This window comes from Orbicella faveolata, unplaced genomic scaffold, assembly GCF_042242905.1.
Source record: "Orbicella faveolata isolate gen_17 unplaced genomic scaffold, um_ofav_v1 contig_47, whole genome shotgun sequence".
In the NCBI taxonomy this organism is placed as follows: domain Eukaryota; kingdom Metazoa; phylum Cnidaria; class Anthozoa; order Scleractinia; family Merulinidae; genus Orbicella; species Orbicella faveolata.
The window spans coordinates 18714222-18735680 of record NW_028301577.1 but is presented as its reverse complement, the minus strand read 5'-3'; the positions used below and the strand labels follow the sequence as shown (position 1 = coordinate 18735680).

Genomic DNA, 21459 nt, shown 5'->3' with positions numbered 1-21459 from the left:
CATAATTGTTACACTCAGTTGTTTCATAATGTTAACTGAACAAGGACCATAACCAATTTACCTTGACCCAAAATGCATGGCTGACTCCCTAATATTATGTATACTATAACCAACTTCAGTGACTAGGTGTCAATTTTGAATGGACTGGTGAATATGGTGAAATCTCATTTAATGATTTCATTTTGAAACAGCCTGTTGTTATTCTTTGTCACTAATCAATGTACAAGTTAATTTAATCACAATGTTCCATTTCCAATCAAAATTAATTATTATCCATTTTAAAAGTTATAAGCAGTCTGTATAAACAACCTGTTATTTGATTTTTCTATTTCTTTTCTATTTTGAGCAGCCTGGGTTCGAGTCCTGGCTGGGAACATTGTATTGTGTTCTTGGGCAAGACACTTTACTTTCACAGTGCCTCTATCCACTCAGGTGTATAATTAGGTACTGGCAAATTTAATGTTGGGGGGTAACCCTGCGATGGACTAGTATCCCATCCAGGGGGGAGTAGAAATACTCCTAGTCGCTTCATGCTACAGAAACTGGAATAAGCGCAGGCCTGATGGGCCGCTTGGCACATATGCAGACTTTACTTCCACTTCTGAGTTGCTGTTTGCTTCCTTTTCATTCAGGTGATATACTTTTTCATATGAATAGTTTCGCGCAAAGACTTGTTTTGCCTCAGAGGCAAAGGTAAACTTGGGATTGGCCTGTTCATCCATGAGCTGGCTCAGGGAGCCTTTGATTTGTATCACTGCCTGGTTCCTTAGAAATATCCCCAATGTCTATAGCCTAGCTATAGCGGAATTGGCTTCTGGTTGTCAAATTTAACTGGCAGCTTTAAGTAGACGGTTGACGCTTATAAAACACCATGCTGTTTTTAATCTTCTACTCTATGCATTCATAAAAACGTGACAGCATTTAAATGCAGAACGAAAAACTGACTACCGTTTCACCAGAAAGTTTTGTGCTATGCAAGGTAAGTTCTGTTCCTTTATATTAGGCCCTACTAACACATAAATGCTAGATTTTCTGAAAAAAAAAACATATTTGTACGTATGGGAAGTAAACCCTGAAGGGCTTTTCTTTGTTCAGTTCTAACCATGATTGGGAAACTAAAACTCTCAGTTTAACTCTGCTCGCAATTAATCCACAGCAAAGTTTGAACCTTTTGAATATTGTGCGAGTTGTAGTGGAAAATTCTGAAATAAGCCTGGCTGAAGCATGAATTGTTCTTCTAGCCCTAGGTTAATTAATTTGTGGCTAGTGATTTTGTCTAAATAGGTTAGGTGCATTTAAGAACACATACTTTAAGTCAAGGAAGGATCTGAAAGACAATTCTACCCACAGTCGTCGAACTGAGCAGAAATTAAGAGGATATAGTGATGACACTGTGATGACATAATCCATGGGCTTGTATTTGAGAGTGGGTCCGGATATCATCAGAAGGTTTTGTCATCCATGCGATTTTAGTGGAAAGAATCTTGAGATAAAACAACAGGCACACAAACAACTACTGTAGTTAGGGAAGGGAGAGGGTTTGAGGGGCTTATTTAAGCACCTTTACAGTATATCGTGAAAAAGCTCCTTTAATACCCTACCGTAGACATCAATTATGTACATCCCAGAAACATCACACAAACAGGCTTAAGTTTTATTTACAAATTTTAATTCTCCTGATTCTTTGCGATTCCAGACATTTACAATTGAAACATTGGAGAAAACCCGGTGAACTATGTGCAAAGCTATTCGATATTCCAAATAACTGAATGGTATAATTTATGAACCAAACATTGACTGTACATGCATAGTATATAACTTAGTGTGCGTATTAAGTGTTATTCTGTACAACACGAAACTGCCGTTGAAGTTGAATTTTTAGTTCTGTGTTCTAGTATATTTTAATATATTTTCTAACCTTTTAACAAGTTTTTGTTCACATACCCAGCCTTAGTTCTGCATTGTAGTAATATTTACTATTTACCCTTCTCTTAGGTCACTGAAAAATATGTTACAAGTAAAAATATACGGCCTAGATTTTCTTGCAGCCGTTCACTTCTCCACTCAACTTTTAAGACTGTTAGTATCGAGTTAGAATTGAAAAATACAAGACATTGCAAGTCTGTCTTAGGACAATGGGGTGTTTATGTCTAACTTGAACGCTTTTCCGTTATGACAAAATACTTTAGGTGATTCCATAGACTGATAACCAAAAGGAAACAAGAATCCAAACCTAACTATTTTCTGCCCATATCCAGTATAGGGGAATTACAAAACCTTGTACCTTCGTGGTTGATTCTGTATAAAAATAAAAAAACAACAAAATAATCCAAAAAAAGCCCTCTTAATGCATTGTTTCCTGCAAAAGAGATGAAAGAAAACAACATTAAAAACTTCATGTGATCATACATTGGCAACTCAAAATATTGAATAATTTATTATGTATATCTATACATTAACGATTATGGTCATGGATTTGAGCATCTGAGTGATGTTTTCTCGGACTTCACATAATGATAATTTGCCTGGGAAATAGAATGTACAAGATATTTTGCTGGACAGTCATGACTGTTGCTTGTTTGCCAGACACACAGAACACTGATGTCTGCAATATGCCCTGCCTTTGCATGCTTTGCATGCCTATGTTCTGCAAAAAAAAGGGGCATGCAGGGCGGGGAAGAAATGTCAATCTTTGTACACTATTATTATTATCCTGCAAGCAAGCTATCTCAAACTCCCTACAGTAAGGGAGCTTGATCCCAGACTAGCTATCAATGCACACAATAATTAAACAAATTACATGACCCAATTCTATCGTCTCAATCAATCACTTTCAGGAAGGGTTCATCTTCACTAGAACCACTATACAATAATGCGAGTTCATACCAGCCACAAACAGCAACATCAACAATAACAGAAGTGAGCACAAAAATCTTACCACCATTGGCCGTCCTTTCGTTTCAATTGGCAGCAACATGGTGAACACAACACAAATTAAAGACATGACGCCATATACACCTAAGGCCAAACGTAATGACACCCTGAGTAGCACCTGCAAAAATGTAAAAAAAACAAACAAACAACAATCATTGCTATCAATGCATGTAGTTTCTTCTTTGAAGCATGTCTTTCGCTAAATAAAATTTCTAAAACCTTCTAATATAGTCTGGAATGTAACTTCCTGACATGAATTCAAAGTTGGGAGGGGGTGCAATTTCATGGAAGCTCTCGACAAGTTTTGGACTCCAATCACCCAATCAAAACCTAGAATGAGCAACCTTCATTCCCTTGGCTCCCGCGGTCGGGAGCAACCCTGCAAATCCGAAAATCTCAGACTTTCGGAAGAATTGCGCCTGCCTAGGCGACAAACACATGACATATTAAAGTCTCTGGTGTTTTACTTCCATTCACTTCTATGGTTTTTAAAACCAATCAAAATTGAGCCTGTCATGTAACTCTCGAGAGTTGCTTGTTTCGTTAAGCTTGTGCAGTAAGGAACAAAGACTCAAGGAAGTAGGTTGGAGCACGAGCATTTGATGCGTGGCACAACAATGATGCTTCATATTACAAGTTTAGCAACATTGATGACAAAACCTGCAGGCTTACGAAAGTTCAAAAACGTTTTAAGTTCATTTAAATAATCAACTAGAGCTTTCCCTTAGCCAATAAGTCAATAGTCATTTTGATCTTAAAAACAATAGAACAAGTAGAACGAGCAAAAGAAAACGCGGCAAGATCACACCTTCGGAAATGTTCTGTTGTAATAACTAAGAATATAAAATGTTCAAAGTGTGCTAGCTGCTTCAAGTATCCTACAGTAGCTACTCAGGTGGTACAGCTACACTTAACGAGATAGGTGCACATGTGGTCCCACAGAAAAAAGCACATTCTAATGTTCTTGGTAAGTGTCTTAGAAAGCTTCAAGGAGCTCAGTCACGGTTTGCGCATATTGAAAAGTTTAGCCTCAATTTTTTAAATTCGTTGTTTGTAATCCGTGTTAATCTTCTCCATCCTTAGCCATCCTTGTTCCTTTATGGCTTATCATTATCTCTTTGGTGTTTTTCTATCCTATTAAACTCTTATTTTCAGGTTTCCTACCATTTAAAGGTAATTTTGTATGTGGCCAAAATAACTCAAAATGCCGTGACTGAGCTCCTGTGACGTCTGGGAACTAATGTGGGTTATCAAAACTAACCTAACACTCATGATAAATCCAAAGGCCATACCTGTGATACAAAGGGTGTTATCATAGCTCCAATACGTGCCACTGCACTGCAGCAGCCCAGACCCAGAGCACGAACTACTGTGGGATAAACCTGAACCACAAAATGAAAGTCATTCTCCTAACATTAATCACCAAGGCATTAGTTAAGACATTGCTTTTGCTTTGCATTGCGTTTCAAGACTGCGTTCCACTCTGTACTGTGTAAGGAAATCTGTACGGTTTTGCATTACAAGCATTTAAGTGTTGCAAGATGTTAGTTTTTAGTTTTGCAAAATTCTGTAAATTCAGTTGACGTCTACTTTGAGTACTACAACATAAAATTATTTAGCTCGAAATGGCAACACACCAAAACAGCTGTCTTACAGGATATATGATGCAATGATAATCAAAAAATATATGCAAAGAAAGGTCATTAGGTCTAAAAGGGTAAATCACTTTAACCGTGTAGGTCTTTGCAAAAAATGTTACTTCATTACACTACACGAGATTCGTTACTTCTGCAAGGCCCGTTACTGTACATTGGGGTTCAATATATTGGTATGGATCCCGCGTATATAGGTGTCGTGCGGTACATCCGAAGGCTCAGTTTCCCTGGGATTGTATATACATGTATCTATAAGATCTCTTATATCAGCATAGTTTGTCATATTCATAGGGTCTGTTACATCCCTGGGGTTGTATATATCCCTAGGGTTCCTTATATCTGCGTGATCTCACATTGCTGGCCTGGTTCACTGCAGAACTGTAGGGTTAATGTACTTCAAATTACCTCCGGTGTATAAACATAGAAGCCTTGAAAAGCTCCTGATATAAATCCTCTGACCCCAAAAATGAAAATTGTCATCATAGTTCTAGAACAAAGAAGAAAACTTATCAGTACAACAAATTCATGATCAGTGATAACCTGCATATCAGAAGTTACCATATGCAACCATTGTTTTCTCATGGACAATACTATAGTTGACACTAAGAATTTATTGTTGTTAACAGAATCAAAGTATTAAGTAAACATACCATAGCTAAATGTAACTTCTTGATATTAATTTTCCTTTTGAATGTTAAGTTTAATACAGATGCTTTAATTTGAAGGCATTTCTTTTTTCAAAATTATATTCAATTTGGTACTTTCTTGACATTAAGTTTAAAAAACCATTTTTCCTTCTCTGTTTCATCCACCTCAGTCTGTTATCATCAACATTCTTGTTGCTGTTGTTTGGTATGCCATTAAAAGCAAAACAGTCACAATAGTTTACTTGCAAAACAGACAAGTCGATCCCTTACCTTCCTGAACAAATGAAAAGAAGAAAGTAACACAAAGCAGTTAAAAAGAATTGTACTGCCATGGTTTTCTTTCTGCCCAGTGTTTCTATACAAAGCATGGTGACAATGATAGCTGCCGGAAAAGAGAAAAAAAAAGGATTCCAAAATGAAAAAATGTTCTCGAATGCAATCATACTGGGGCCAAACGGCTCTAGACCAATCTCAAGAGTTGAAATCTTTGGCCACTTTAACTATTGTAAACTTGAATGTAACTATACCAGAAAACTTAATTACTTTCATTACTTAATTTTCTAATGGATATAAATACTGTACTAATAATACTTATTCCATTTACAGTTCTTAAAGTTTCATAAGTTTTGTTTTTCTGTTGATTTTATAGGGGTTGAGTAGGGGGGTCAGTAGGGCGTAAGTATGGGGTTAGCTGACCGGGCTCAGTGTTTTGTCCAAACTGCAGGAAACTTGGTAATGTGTACCTGGAAACTCAGCAAGTGTTGTCCACATCATGTCTGTATAGTCATTAAAGGTAAGAAGTTGACATCCACAATCAGGGTTCTTTGTTGTACTACTTTCCACTGCAATGAAAAACACATCAACTTACATACGCAAATTCTTTACTGGTACAAAGCATCATCATTAATTTTATTACTCATCTTGAATGATGAGTACTGTACTCATGATACAGTCAGATTCTCTCGTACCTTGACATTTCCCACCAGCTTCGTTAAGACCTTGATACAGCTCTGTGGTCATTAACACAATTCCATAGTATGTAAATGCCAAATTAAGCCTGCAAAGAAAAACAGTGACTTCATAGTCCAGGGTTTTCATTAATGTTTTCAGCAGAAGGGCAAATGGTTTTCATACCTGGGCAAAACATTTTGAACTGAATTTTTTTTATATATATAAGAAAAATGTTCGGGACTCTAGATGGTCAAACCAGGCAAGCAAAATCGTCCTCACAGCTGATCAATTAATTTTGCCCGCTACCTGGCCCTAATGAAACCCCTGGCAGTCCATGTTCAATATATCACAATTCCCAGAGGCTTTTGACCCAGAATTACAATTTACAAGATTCCTTTGTCTTAAAAATTTCCATAACATACATAGGAAACAAGAACAGTGCTATTAATAACCTGTGTGGCTCCCTCTCTATATTATAATTTATTTATTTATTATAATTATTTATTTATCAAAATTATTTATTCACCTGTACGATGTTACATGTATACTGTACATGTACATGTATGTATCAGCACTCACCATATAAACCATAATAGAAATGTTGTTTTTCTGTATTCTGGACTGATTAAGTCTTGAAATCTCCCTTGTCTGCCATTCTGTTAGGAATAGAAAGTTTACATTTAAAATTACTGAAAAAGAAGTGTAAGAATATTTTTTGGGGACCAAATCATTCTAATTAACAATTTGCCATTTGAACTTTTGCAGGTTTACAAAATAATGCAGTTTCCTCTGTTTGGCATCAAAAATTCCACCAGCCTACATGTATATAGCAAAAATTCTTGGTACAGCTCTGGCACTACAAGATCAATTATGCATGTGCTTGCAGGTGTAGAAACTTCAAAGTTACATGTACATGACAAGACAGTGCACAGTGCATACTACTAGAAAATCAAGTGCAAATCAAATGACCAATGAATGATATATTTTGGGCAACTTTCAGGCCAGCATTACATTTTAGCAAAAACATAAGATTTTACATTAGAATGTCAGTTGTTTGGGTGATGTTCTTCAGGCCACTGGAATCTTTGAGGTGTGGTTTAGCGTGATAATTCACACTTTCCTATCACTATTACACCTGGGTAACCTCACTGGGTCATGATCCAGTTAACAAAAGACCCATGTTGTCACATACATGTAGTGCTCTTACAAGGGGCATAGCATGCATTTTTCATGGAGTATGCACCAAAGAGAAGGTTAATGGAGCACCAAAGGTATGAGCTACTAGCATGGTTTGGGGGCATGTCCTCTGGGAAGTTTTCCCTTTCAGGGGATTGTACATGTAAATGCCGTTTCCCGGGTTTTCCAGGAAACAGTTTCATAAATCAATTAGAAGCTGTCAAACCAGCTGATTGTGCCAATAAATGAATGTATTTCTCTGGATTTCCGGATGTGCACAAATGCATACATGTACTTGCAAGATGGTTGCCCCTGCTAACTCACCTCACTGGCATCTTCGAGGTATCCTGACGGCATTTCACTTTTGTTAGTTTTTGCCACCCTTTGAAGCATTCTCATGGCTTTTTCTTTTTCACCAGAAGCAAGATAATATCTACAGGACTCTGGTAACCACTAGGATAAAATAAAACAGACTCAATCAAAAAGAAAGAGATAAGTTTGGTTTCCTGTCAGGCACATTCAGCTGGTGATCACATTTTACACCAAATATTATTAGTACTGTATTTTTTAATTTCGTAACCTGACATGTTCATATAACACTTTGAATTCTGTCTTCAATAATCTAATGTCTTTTGTCACAACTCGAACCACAATGTCTGTGGTTGAAACACTGAAGTGTTATCACTCACAGAGAGCTTTGATGTGGTACATGTACTACTGATTTTCTGTGCAATGTAGCTCTAGATGAGTGAGAAAATTGAATGTCGAATCTGCTGTGCAGATTTTCTGTTTCTTATGCTATACTGAGCAAATTTTCATAGAAGACATACTCACATAACTCATTAAAACAAAGAAAAGAAGTGGTAGTGAGAGAAATCCTAACAGCCACCTCCAGCCTAATGTTGGCATCACAGCCATAGCAACTGCGACAGTAAAGACAGATCCTATTGCCCAGAAAAACTGAAAGACAAAAATACAAAGTTTAAATTCCAACCAACATTGTTGAGCTAATGGTCAGACTCTCAGATCTGGGGGGAATTCCCAGTCCTGCGAGATCTATCTGATGGCTATTGGCCAGAATCACATACTCCCACAGCTGTACCTGGGTTTAGCGCATATTGAATGCCTTCTTGGCTAGCCAAAGCATTCAAGACAATCCTTGATGCACTTAAATGGACAGCTCATGATAATTAGACTACAATTTGAGACAAAAACCGTATAAGTAACAACAACAACAAATTGAGGGCCTTCCTAGCTAGCCAAAGCATTCAAGACAATCCTTGATACCCTTAAATGGACAGCTTATGATTATTAGACTACAATTTGAGACAAAAACCATATAAGTAACAACAACAAAAACTACCAAATTATAGCCAATACATGTAGCTCCTATAATTTTACAAGAATCATAAAAAATGGAAAACAAAAGTCCTTACCGAAAGAGATAAAATACAGTATGACCGTGAACTTGATGGAAGAAACTCAGCTAAAAGTGTTGTCCTGCATGCATATTAAACAAGAAAATTCTGTCATAAGATTAAACTTCAATACCACTCTAAGTGTGATATAAAAGGTTTTAGGATAGCAGGAGATTTCCTTACGACTGTGGTGCACCACCAATTCCAAAACCAACTAAACAGCGTAAAGCAATGATCCAGTAGTAATGAGGAGAGAAAGAACTCATAAATCCAAAGTAAAATATCCAGGTGGCACAAATAACTATCACCTAAAAAAAAAAAAACAAAGAGGACAACTTGTTCAAGCTTAACAAGTACAGCATGATTTATACTGGGGGGGGGGGGGGGGGGGGTGGGAGGGCATTTGCTTGTCAGACATTTTGAAAAGAACCCCTAAGAGGTACCAGGATCCTGTTTTGTGGGCATGGCTTGAAATGGTTTTCATCCCCAAGAGGTACCAATTCTAAAACAACACACCATCTCCTGTCATTTTATTTGGCTCAATACATGTACTTCAAAAGGTACTGCTAAAAGCTCATGCTGTGGACCTTTTGAGGCTGAACACCTCATGAGGTACCAAAACCGCGTTTTTAAACCCTAAAAGGTACAAGAACATTCCCATCCTTTCTATATGGGAGCCCCCTCCACCCCACCCTGGGATATATACGTACCCTCAGCTAACTGAAATTGGAAAGATTTGTTTAAATACAAAAATGTTAATAAAATCATTATTTAATTGGTGTTTAGGAGAGGTTCATGATTCTTATTCTTTCATTTTTTATCTCAGCTCCGTCAGTAGATATATACCACACTGCTGAGTAGGAATCTTAATTCTTCATCTTTTCACGTGCAAGGCATAACCGTATGTTTGTACCTGAAGTAAAGTCAAGCCTCTGTTAAGCGGCCCCCTATTAACGGCCAGCCTTTATTTGGCGGCCAGCAGCCAAAGTCCCAGAAAAATTCAATGTCAGCTATACACTGTAATAAAAACTTCTATTCAACGGTCACCTCTATTAAGTGGCCACTGCCAGCTTCTTGCCGTCCCAAGGGTGATTTTGTTTTGTTTTATATCTCTATTAAACAGCTTGCAAGATTTGAAGTTGGACCTTTTTGGCCAGATGAAGGTAAAGAATGACAATGTGGAATACTGTAAAAACACATTTTTAGCAGTTAATTTAATTAAAAACAAAACAAAGTCTCAAACTGTTTTACTTTGTTTGAACAGCAAACGAGCCAGTGCTGGGTTGACAGACACATAGCATCTGTACATGTAATTGTTTCTTTGGTTTTTGTTAACGTTATGGACCGTGTTATCACCATCATTGTTCTACTTTTTCTCCACTTGCATTTGTTTGATTGTACTTATATTTGATAAACTGAAAACTGGACCACACCCAACATTGTTTTCTGGTGAACCTCTATTAAACGGCCACCTCTATAAAGGGGCCAGTTGTCTCGTCCCCAAGAATAACCGCCTAAAAGAGGTTCAACTGTATTTAAGAAACTTACAAATTTTCGTCCGTAGTTGTCTGCCAGCCATCCCCAAAAAGATGATCCAAACATCATTCCAACAAAAACCACCTGAAAATATATACAAAAATGTAACATGAATCAGGAATCAGTTACCATTAGAATATATTTGTAGAATAATGCAAGCAAATGGCTAGTTCATTACCCTGTAAGCAGAGGTCCCTTCGATTGAAGGGACCTCTGCTCTCAGGGTACTAGTTCATTAGACTGCTGATCAAACTTTATCAATCAGGGTTCAAGCATTATTAAGGGTGGTTAATATTAATAATACATTATTATAATTATGTTATTATAAGTTATTATAATAATTTATTGTATCATCCACGACACTTTGTTCATAGGGCACTCTGACTCACAAAGTGAAGTACACAAATCCTATCAAATGTAATCCAACCAAATGACTGAGGTAATAACACCTCTACTCCCACTACATGTGTACATCACTTCAAGAACCAAAACTGGTATTAACGAGCAATCTCCTTCTATTGACCCTTGATGACAGGAATGGGTTTATTGCTATATATCAACTAGGTCCACAACTCACCGTTGTAACCAAGGCTTCCTTCCAGGATGGAAGGTGCCAGATACAGCGGATAGTTGGCGCAAGAATGGAGAGCAGCATCATCTCCAGTGCATCAGCAATCTAAAATAATATGAAAGTATTAAAATGCGCAGTTCCAGATAATATTCATACCTCCCCCAATCCCCATGGAAGGGATTTTTTCTAAGACCCCTTCACCCCTCTGGAAATTCCAATTAAGCTTCACACATTTCTTTTATATTTGTAGGTCTTACGGAAGTTACCCCCGACCCCCAGGAAATTCCAATTCCTTCTGTGGGGGGAGTATGGATATTTTCTGGAAATGCACAATGTAAAAACCTTCAATCAGGCAAATTGAGCTTTACATTTGGGACTGCACATCAAACAGTCATCTTATTTTGCAGTATTAATTTTTTTTTTTAGGAAACACTCTTGTTAATAAAAAGAGCATTTAAACTCATTTTTATTGTGTGAGAAACTTTAAACTAACGAAGATAACATTTGAAAAACACTCATATATGTAACCAAAATGTAACAACATTGCTGTAAAAATATTTACAAAAACATAAAGGTGCTGTGAAAATTTCTTCCATAGATTCTATTATGTTAAAACACAAGGTAATTAACCTGCATCTGTAATTTAAAATATATGTCAACTAAAATAAATTTAAATAGACCTTTTTCCCCATACATTTACTGTAATTTTTGTCGTGTTTATCCCCCAAACAAGATGGCGCCAGAAACCGTGAAGAGGTCACTACATGTATACTTACTGTAAAAAATCCAACCATCAGCAAAATTCTTATTTGAAATTTGCCAAAGCCAATTTTCTCCACAGCTTCTGATAAAGTGTATGTTAACTCTCCAGAATCTGTAAAGATCAAGAAGTAAGAGATGATTAGAAAAATTTAAAAATTTCAAGGGGGAAGGGGTCTTAGAAGCTAGAATTGGGAGACGGGATCTTAAAAGCTAAAATTGTAAAAGGAATGTATTCACTAAGACTGAAATTTCCAGGGGGATGGGGGATGGGGGATGGGGGAATTGAAATTAAAAAAACCCTCCATGGTGGCATGGATATTTTCAGGAACAACACATAGTGGTAAAATAACTGAAATCAGGAGCAAAAAATAAGAGACTGAAAAACATATTCGCACATGATCCTTAGTATCCTGGAGATGGGCCAGGAGCCCAGGGAATTCAGACTGTATCTAGGAGATTACTGCATAAACTGAGAATGCAATGCTCCAAAAAAAACACTATTACAAAAAAAAAGTGAAAAAGTTTTCAGTAACAAAAAAAGTGTAAAAAGTCATTTCGAATTACGAAAAGAAGTTAACACTGGTGGACATGGAAAAAATGAAGCAAGACTGAGCAGCTCATGTTAATTCAAGGACCTTAGTCAAGCACATTGAGAAATTTGAAAAAAATATTAAGCTTAGTGATATCAGGAGTACAGTGATGGGCTCCTGGTGATATTGAATATGAATAAACTATTTTAAAGCGATATGAATGTATGAGGTATCTTATAATTCTACAATATAATTATGAGAACGATCGCTCTTTCAGTGCTACAGAGCTGTTTACATTATATACATAGATAGTTCCTAGTTCTATCAAATAAACAGCCAAGTTCACCAGAAATTGCATATGTGATAAATAAGCTTAAGTAATTGTTTGCACAGCACAGCAAGTTGACTTTACTCCGAACTAAGCACATATAATATTTCAGCTGCTTTTAAAATTCGAGTTAATTTGTATTTAGGTTTAATTGTAACATATCCCAGATCCATCCAACGGTAGGCAGAACTTTCTTGCCAACATTTTGCTGTCATAAAAATTTATTCTTCAGGAAGAACTGTCACATCCGTGATATTTGAGCATCGATGAGTCCTCAAGGGAAAAATATTTTGCGGTCGACGTGCTACCAAAAGAAAAGCTCCCAAAACTTGTCAAAGTTTACCTTCTTCTTCCTCGAATTCATCTCCAGCAACTAGAGGCATAAATACATCCCCTGTCAGTCCATCAAAATCTTCTGATGAGGGATGTTTTGGCGATCGAGATTTCGAGAAACGGACCGCTATATTTTCTGAATCACTTTCCGTATCCATGATGCGAAGCCGGCGAACAGCGGTGATTATTCAAACGATTTTGTTAACGTAATTGCAATTGATTCTTCCAAAAGAAACGAATGGTTATCTCTCAAGAGAATACTCTAAATTTTTTCCGTAAACAAGTGGTACGCATTCTCAAGAATTCGAACGTGACACAAAACAACAATCTGCGAATTCGCCGCCATGAAAAACATACAGGTACCCATAATGCATTGGGATGCATCATATTGTCATGACGTGTCAAACTCTATGTTATGATTGTTTTTCACGCAAATCTGACACGGAGTAAACTGAGATGACGTCATAAACTAAATAATACTTTTCTTTGGAATAATCTCACTGCACCGCTAGAATTCATTTCTATTTAACTGCGTAGTGTTTTTTACCCCGTTCATCGCTGAAGACACGGGAGACAGGTACAGGAAACGCGTTGGAAATCCTCCACGGTAGCTCAAGCACAATCTGACGTAGCTATACAAGACTTATCATTAGCCTGCGTGAGTTTTTCTGGGCTTTATTCACCTTTAATCTTTATCCGGCCGGTCCCTCGAATCACCTAGAGCTACGTTGGTCTAAGCCCTGATGTTATGTGCGTTCACATTAAAGAATGTATGACAACCTCTCTCTTCTTCCCGAGAGCTCCAAAAAACTCGGCCTCGCCGGTTAATTTACAGTATACATGTAATACTGTCTTAATGCAAACAACCATGGTGAAGTTCTAAAACTAACCACCTTCGTTACCAGAGCTGTCGACGTCAAATGGACGTGTTACGTCTGACGCCGTCTCTCCCTTCCTCAATTAGCGTCCATGTACTTCCTTGAGCTAGTCAAAGCCTTTCAGTAGCTACAGCTTACGCTATTAATGACATGCGAGGGTCTCGAAAACTTTCATAAATCTTATGAAGCTTTTTCCTGTCTGGCATGTTAAAGCATTTTGCTTGCCTTGTTTGTTCCATGCATCTGAGTTTCTGATTTCCAGCCATAGTATTGGATATATACCGCCCAGCTACCCTCACATGAGAGAGATACCAAGAGTCTTAGGGGCTTCAGTGGCTTCAATTCCTCAATGTATTGTCGTTTGGAACAACTTCTACTGCTACTTCTGACTCTATTGATTGTATTGATTCCACTGGCTTTACTATCTCAAAGATTTCCAGTTAAATACCTAGACGGTTGACATGTTTGGGTTTTCTGACCGTGGGAAGTTAGAAGACCTCCCTCGTTGGACTTAGACGAAGACAAATAAACGGGCAACGGGCCAATGATAACGATGGGAAAGATAATCCTTTAAAATAAATCTAAGTAAACCATAACTAAAATATCCTGGAGGTTTCAACTTAAGTCAGCAAGACTGCCGAAACATGACTATCGTGAGTGCAAAAACGAAACTACAAAACGAACTACAGGAAAAAATACGTGTGGGCTAATCTAGCCTGTGTAGCAGACGTTCGACCGGGGAGGGAGAAGCAAAGCGCGGATGGAAGGGGGGGACTTCTTCCTCGCGTTTTTTGCCTCCCTACCCCTTCCCCAGCGTTTACGCCTGCGACGCAGGTTAGGGATAACCTTGACTCTTGTTGCACAGCCATGGAAGATCACGAGACTAACAGTACAAACTAAAATAAATGGTTAAGTAATAAACAAATTTAGCTTCTCGATAATACTTCCATTTAGAAAAGAGAACCAGAATTCTCGATGGCCGCCATGACAGACGCCTTTCCCTGTAAGCCAACGCCGACCCGCACTAATTAAGTTCACATGGACAGGATATATGTTTTATGCTTTATTCTTAAGTCTTTTTCAACTGTGTCGCAATTGTACGAGCGCCGAATTTTTTGTTGCGTGCCGTCCTCAACATAAAATGACCTTTATTAAAATGGATCATTTTTCTTTTGGTCAGATGAAACTCACTCTAGCGTCCAAAAATGGACTCGCCTATAAACCTCCGTTGACATCAAGAGGAGAGCAATAGAATACATGTGTGTGGCCCTTTACTTTCGGACTGGACTTTGCAGCCTTTTACAATTGCTACTTTTCCGTTCCTTTCCTTTACTTTATTTCCACTCTATCTTGTCTTTACAATAAAATAATTAGTTAATATATAAGAAATGAAATTAGAGTATTGGCCATGGCTTCCTGCCATAGACCGGCCACTGTAGAAAAGTCAAATTACGTTTGAGGTTGCTAGTTTTGCGATACGCAGACAGTACAACATAAAATCTTGTCGCTACTTTCGAAGGGCCGCTTTCTACTTTCGGAACTTACAGCCATCCGCAACCTGTGCGAGCGCAAATGACCATGACTAGAAAACAGGTGGCTCGATGTCATGTTTGGATTGTCACACTAAACATGGTTACTGGAGTAATATAATAAACTGATTGAAGTACTCTCTTTCAACGCTAATTAATCTTGGGTTAAGCTTGTTAATGACATGAGAGAAGATAGAAATATGCCTACCGTCTGTTTTGCCCTTTATTGTGTCGTATGTCTTGCCTGAGGATAGCTCTAAGGGCTCCTTTGACAGTGAATCCCGATCGTGATCTGACAACGTCGGTGGAGAGTGCACTCCAGGTGATGGCTGCCCTTCCGTGAAGTACCCACTCATCGCCATTGCTGCTTCAGTTGACTGCCGAGTACTGACTGAAGTACTACTGGCAAATCAACGGCGGGGGAAACTCTTGAAAACGTTCTTAGCCTTCGGCTTAGCGATAACATGCGCTCGGTGAAATCAAAACCGTCGGCACTGTGTTGTGGGAAATATCAATTAGAATTTTATTGATGCCAATGACACCAGCTTTTAAAGGAAATATTTCCTCTAAACTGATCTAAAGTGAAACCTGCTTGGTAGGTCAAACGTGAACGAACATACGTTATGTTGCTAGACTCCCGTATTGTACTTTAGAACAACCTTTGACAGTATTGAATTATTCTAACGGACCATTTAATTTCGACTGCAGGAGGTGGATTTAAGTGTTAAAATTCGTAGCAGGTATCCACCGGTAAACGTGTTGATTATATTTTATAGTTAAGAACACACAAGCTTCGACAATGTTGATACTTTTTTTAACTCTTAGCTATAAAGCGTAACCACCCAGAATCTATCCAGGACCAAAAGAATTCCGTCTTTGCCACCTCAGGAATATATGTGGATTATTGACCAACCTTGTTCGGTCAAGATGGCTGGATATTGGCCAAATTCATTTTTATTTTTTACGTGTTTATGGACCGAGACGTCATCAGGGTCCATAAACACGCAAATATAAAGCTGACAACGCCAATATCCATAACATACAAAATGGGCCATAAAGGACTTATTTATATGGCAACATTTTCTTGCGTGACTATACAGCGGGTTATCCCGAGCAGCCAAGATGGTCCCATCTTGCCCGCTCGGGTAGGTAACCGGAGCAGGGGATTTGGTTCCCCAGCAAGCATATGATAAAAACTGATAAATGATAAATGATAAATGGTTATTAAATTGGAAACTGAGATGGCGAAGGATAACAGAAAACAGAGAACAACACCGTAATATGCCATGGAAAGTTGGCCGCATAATGGCTGGTCGAAAGCGACCCTAAAATCGTAAAAAAAAATAAAACTCTGCCTTTTTGCGTGGGCGTTTACGGAGAATGGATTGCGGGCATGAATTAATTTATTAGTCCCAAAAAGAGCAAGTATAATAACTACAGTTACTGATTTAGCTTGTTCGCTGAGGATCAAGGAATATTGGTAGAAATCTAATTTTCGGTACGTTTATAGAGCTCGCCTGCGCCTCGGTCCATAAACTCGACCAACATTTATCCCTCACAAGCCTTTTTTTACTAACATATTATGCATCAAATCCCTCATTTCAGAGATGTCATGACAGCTATAATTTAATACTGATTCTGACAACAATTTTTCTCATGTTGACAGACGATTCTGAAAATTTTACTCCCTTTGAACAGCTGTCGTCTACAGCAGGTGAACTTGCTAAAGCCGAGAAAATGTCATGACAGGCCACTGTCAAATGATGAACCCTCTTTTCAGGCCCCGTCCACACTACGGCGGAGAAACTTGAAAAAGCAACTTTATTTCTCCGGTTAGGCCTACAGTCCACACTAATCCGTCACGGAAAAGGAGCTCTTCGAAAACGCTCAATTCAAACCGGAAGAATTTGAAAACGCGGGCTTTTCGTTTTCGTGTGGACGGAAAGCATTTTGAAAACGGCCGCTTTTCGAAAACGATATACTCTCGATAATCATGTGATTTCCCTGACGGAGTTTTCCTCAAACACAAATCCAAAATGAGTGGTGATTGTTGCGTTTTTAAATTCCGTCGGCGTAATGTCGACGGAAAACTTTTGATGTGTTTCCAGAGCAAAACCTCCGTTTTCAAATCTTTTCGCCTCGTCCACACTAATCCGTCACCGAAAACGGAGCTTTGCGAAAAAAAACTCTTACCGGAGGAATTTAAAAACGCCGACTTTTCATTTTCGTGTGGACGGAAAACATTTTGAAAACGGAGCTTTTTGAAAATAATCATGTGATTTCCCAAGTCTTCCTCGAACACAAATACAAAATGACCAATGATGATTGTGTTTTAAATTCCTCTGGCGTAGTGTGGACGAAAACATTTGATGCGTTTTCAGAGTCAAACCTCCGTTTTCCCAAATTTCTCCGGCGTAGTGTGAACAGAGCATTAAAGTATATATGGAAGTTTGACTATTCAATGGCGGTTGATATCTTCAGTAAATCTGGAAGCTTAGAGTGGAAATGCGGGAGTTTTTTTAAGACTAATAATTAAACAATCAAAGAGTTCTCAAATTGGCTGACTTATACGTATTTCCTCCCGACTTCGATTGATCGTGATCGCTCTGAACTGGGAATAAAAAATACCATATACAGCGCCTGCATAGATCTCCCACGTATCCTGGTATATCTGCGAGCCTCCCAGGGAGGGTAGCATGTTCTCTTGATCCCTTGAAATTCCATTTTTTTTTCTCCCTTGTTCCCTGTTAATAAATTCCATTGTTCTCTAAATATTTTTGGCAAAGTTCTTAATAGTAGAGACCTCAGATGAATCCCAAAAATGTCCCTCGTTCCCTTGTTCCCCAAAATCCCTGGGAGGCCTTCATATATCGCAAGTGGTGTTCACAGCCCTGGCATTAAAATAATTCTGAAATAAGACTGAACCGACAAAGCTTCTAGTCTGACAGGGTATATGTCAAGAAGGCGATATATTTTTTTAACTTTGCGGTACGACTTTTGTCAACAAAAGCCTGCTCGATCCGGAGACAGCCTTCGTCTTTTTTGATCCAAATGACAGAATTATGAACACATATGGCCAAAGTTTTATTTTCAGACCGGTTGCCAAGAAACAAAAGTCACTCCAAATAGCGACGATAGTAGGATCCTTATAAACAAAACTGAATTTTTCTAAACTTGGTGAAACGATGGATCGGGCTTTTTTTGGCCGGGTTTGTCTTGTAGGACGTGTCATCTGATCTACCTTTTTTTCCGGGCCGTACTCAAGATCTCGGGCACCGTTGTCAGTACAGACGTCACGACCGGCAAATAACTTCAATCCGCATATATATATTCGCCTAGAGCATCAAAAATGCTAAGAGTCGTTCACATAGGATACTGAATTTTTAAACTGAAACTTTAAGATTCAGGTTTTAAGATTTAGTTCTTCCACTTCACTCTCACAATTAAATACGGTATTAGTCGTTAGGGCCAAGTGCTTTATAATTAGTTGTATATTTTTTTCGTACAGCCAAGCTGACTCATAGGATATTTGCTCCAGTCCTGCAATGTTACAAAGTGAATCGCTGCGAGCCATTCAAGCAAAATTACCCGCACAGAATAGTAGGATTGTTGCAATCTTCCCATCTACCCGGATGTGTATACATTTATGACATCTTTCTAACCCGCTCAGCTTATGTGTTAAATATCATTTAGAAAGCACAATTAAAAAAACAGGAATTGTTCTCTCGTTAAACTTTGACTGGCGAGACCTTAAAATCTAATAACTTACCTTCACAGGGTAGCTGGAACAATGTCTTTCAAACTTCATCTATTACCAAACGGAGGGACTGCTCGTTGACCACCGTTTGGTAAATCTTATCACACGAGTCTCACAATTCGCAATGAAAATTATTATTGACGAAAGACTCCAGTGAATATATTCTTCGCCGGAAAGAGATCCCCAAGTTTCGTTAAGACAGAGGCCTAAACTACAACAAATTTAAACAAAAGTTGTTTGAGAAATTATCGTCTCCTTGCCGTGAGTAAACTTGTGTAATTTTCCTTCTGGTGCATGCATGATAAACATTTGAATTTTACATATTCATGACTTCACTTGACATGTTTGCTATAATATTTTTATGTTTGGATTTTAACGTGGTGTCAGCCAATATATTTCTAGCTATTTCTCCTGTGTTACCAGGTTACAAGTAGTGCCGGTTAAGAATCTCATCCTGCTATAGATTAATAGTCTTTTTACCTTCCTGTATTTGTCTTGAAACAATGGCCTCTGTCAGGGAGCTCATATAATCAAGCGGTGTAATAACGACGGCCAGCAAAAAAGTACTTTCTGTTTAAATGTTGATTTTTATTTTCATTTAGATAAACAACAGAGAGGAGAAATGATAGCTGGACTTTAAATTTCATTTGTTTTGTTTCGTATCGCAGTTCGAAAATGGTTTAGTACTGATTTAACGGTTATAATCAACGACATATTTCTCATGTAACACGCCACAAATTAAACGTATTCGTTGTAGAATAAGGAGACGTTGGTCGAATTTACTAATAACCTTTTGCAAATTACTGAATTACAGTTTTAAATCAAAAAACTAGCTGTTGGAGAGTTGCTCTGTTGGACAGATGAGAAACAAGTGTGGTGAAGAGGACAATAGAAGATAATTAACCGATGATAATAATGAATTGGTATCAACACCCGTTCTGTCGTTGAAAGCAACGAGATACGGGCCGACCAGTGCGATACCGACCAACATGATGCTTTGAACAATGCTTTTATCGTGTATAAATAAAGGTTGTATGTATGTTGTCCGTAAAAAAATTCGTTAATACGTTGTTTTGTTGTTGTTGGTTTTTAACAAAAATCCGGCTTTCGCCTGAGGGTTCTCTTCGAAGGAATTCTCTTGTCTCAGTGAATCAGTCATGTTTGGTTATTCATAAAAATAGTTTTAAAGTAAAAAAATATTCATCCAGAGCTTTAGAACGTAATGCCCACGCAGGGCGCATATTTCTGATTTTAGTTCTTCCGTTAAGAAACCAGTTTTTTTGAATACGGTTTTATTTTTGGAAAAAGCTTTAAGTAATTACACTTTCTCCTCAGCGGAATTTTCAACCAAAGTCTCAGCCATTTAACAGTTAAAAAAAAAAACCTGCAAATACATAGCGTGGATGGAGGTAAACAGATTCTTTAAGTAAACAGCAAACCTTTTTGACATATTTTCGACAGATAAGCACTATTCTTGTCATTACACACACTCCAATCTTGCTTGCACTGCAGTAGACTACGAACAGTCCTTCTTTCGCTTAGTCTGTCGAGCGAGACCACAAATAAACAGCGAGAAAAGATGGCCGCGCGAAATCCTTGGAACGGAGATGCGCGCGAAAAGAGTTTTGCGCGCCTCTCGTCCCCAGTATTTCGCGGGCGAGGCCATTTTTTTCTCGCAGTTTTCTTTCGTGTCACGTACAACGGACTAAGCGAAAGAGGAATTACTCGTAGTCTACATGCACACAGCAGGATAACATTACAAGTTATTATAGCCAAACCCTACAACGAAAGATCGTACAAGTAAATTAATGACAAAAGAGACTTACTGTACCAACCTCTAACTCGGTCCTGCTTATTATGTTACGAAATCAGAACCCTTAAGGGCAATATGTCATTGTGAATTTTGACTCGTCAGACGTGAAAGAGCCAAATAACTTGGGCCTTTTTGTAGTTTTAGCCGGAAATTGCTTCGCATCCATGTTGGATTACATTGTCACGCAAAAGAAAAAAAGTAACTCTGAAATGGGCTAATCAAAAAGACGAAAATTGACTTGAAACTGTCGAAAACCGTATAGAAACTACTTGTTCGATACACGAAAGTTTGTGACACGTTGCTTCGCCTCAATTGAATCTGAAGAGGATCAAACCGCTCTTCGCCCTCTCTCCTCCGCTGAAGGTCCCTATGGGAAATTGAACATTGGGAGGAGAAGGCGCGCGGCAGACGATGGAAAGAGGGAAAGGGCGGCATTCCTAGCGCGCTTCCGGTTTTTTCCTCGCCCCCAGCCTCCGAACTACCAGCCTACGGTCAAGGCAGCACGAAAGAGGCCTCTGCGGAGGAGAGAGCTCTTCGCCATCTTCTCCAGTGTGCACTCCCCTTGAAACTGACTTAACAAACGCTTCAAACAAACGCTTTGTCCGTATTACCCAGTTATTAGGGACTTTTAAATAAGATAA

At 38.3% G+C, this 21459-nt stretch overlaps 1 protein-coding gene across 3 annotated transcripts; it reads right to left on the bottom strand.

Moving 5' to 3' along the window:
* Window positions 1–1647: 1647 nt before the first annotated feature.
* Window positions 1648–19303, bottom strand: LOC110040793 (synaptic vesicle 2-related protein-like). Of its 3 annotated transcripts, XM_089280334.1 has the most exons (17): window positions 19018–19302; window positions 15457–15742; window positions 11665–11762; window positions 10895–10993; window positions 10330–10401; window positions 8965–9089; window positions 8800–8863; window positions 8198–8323; window positions 7688–7816; window positions 6767–6843; window positions 6205–6293; window positions 5980–6078; window positions 5507–5618; window positions 4995–5076; window positions 4227–4316; window positions 2939–3052; window positions 1648–2359 (listed from the first exon to the last, which is right to left on the bottom strand). In XM_089280334.1, exons 2-17 carry the CDS (start codon window positions 15608–15610, stop codon window positions 2345–2347), a joined length of 1545 nt encoding a protein of 514 aa, XP_089136460.1. In that variant the 5' UTR covers window positions 15611–15742; window positions 19018–19302; the 3' UTR covers window positions 1648–2344. The 3 variants fall into 3 exon arrangements, with proteins under 3 accessions (XP_089136460.1, XP_089136458.1, XP_089136459.1); XM_089280332.1 differs by lacking the exon at window positions 1648–2359 and having other exon boundaries at window positions 2704–3052; window positions 19018–19303; XM_089280333.1 differs by lacking the exons at window positions 1648–2359; window positions 15457–15742; window positions 19018–19302 and adding an exon at window positions 12852–13220 and having other exon boundaries at window positions 2709–3052.
* Window positions 19304–21459: the final 2156 nt, after the last annotated feature.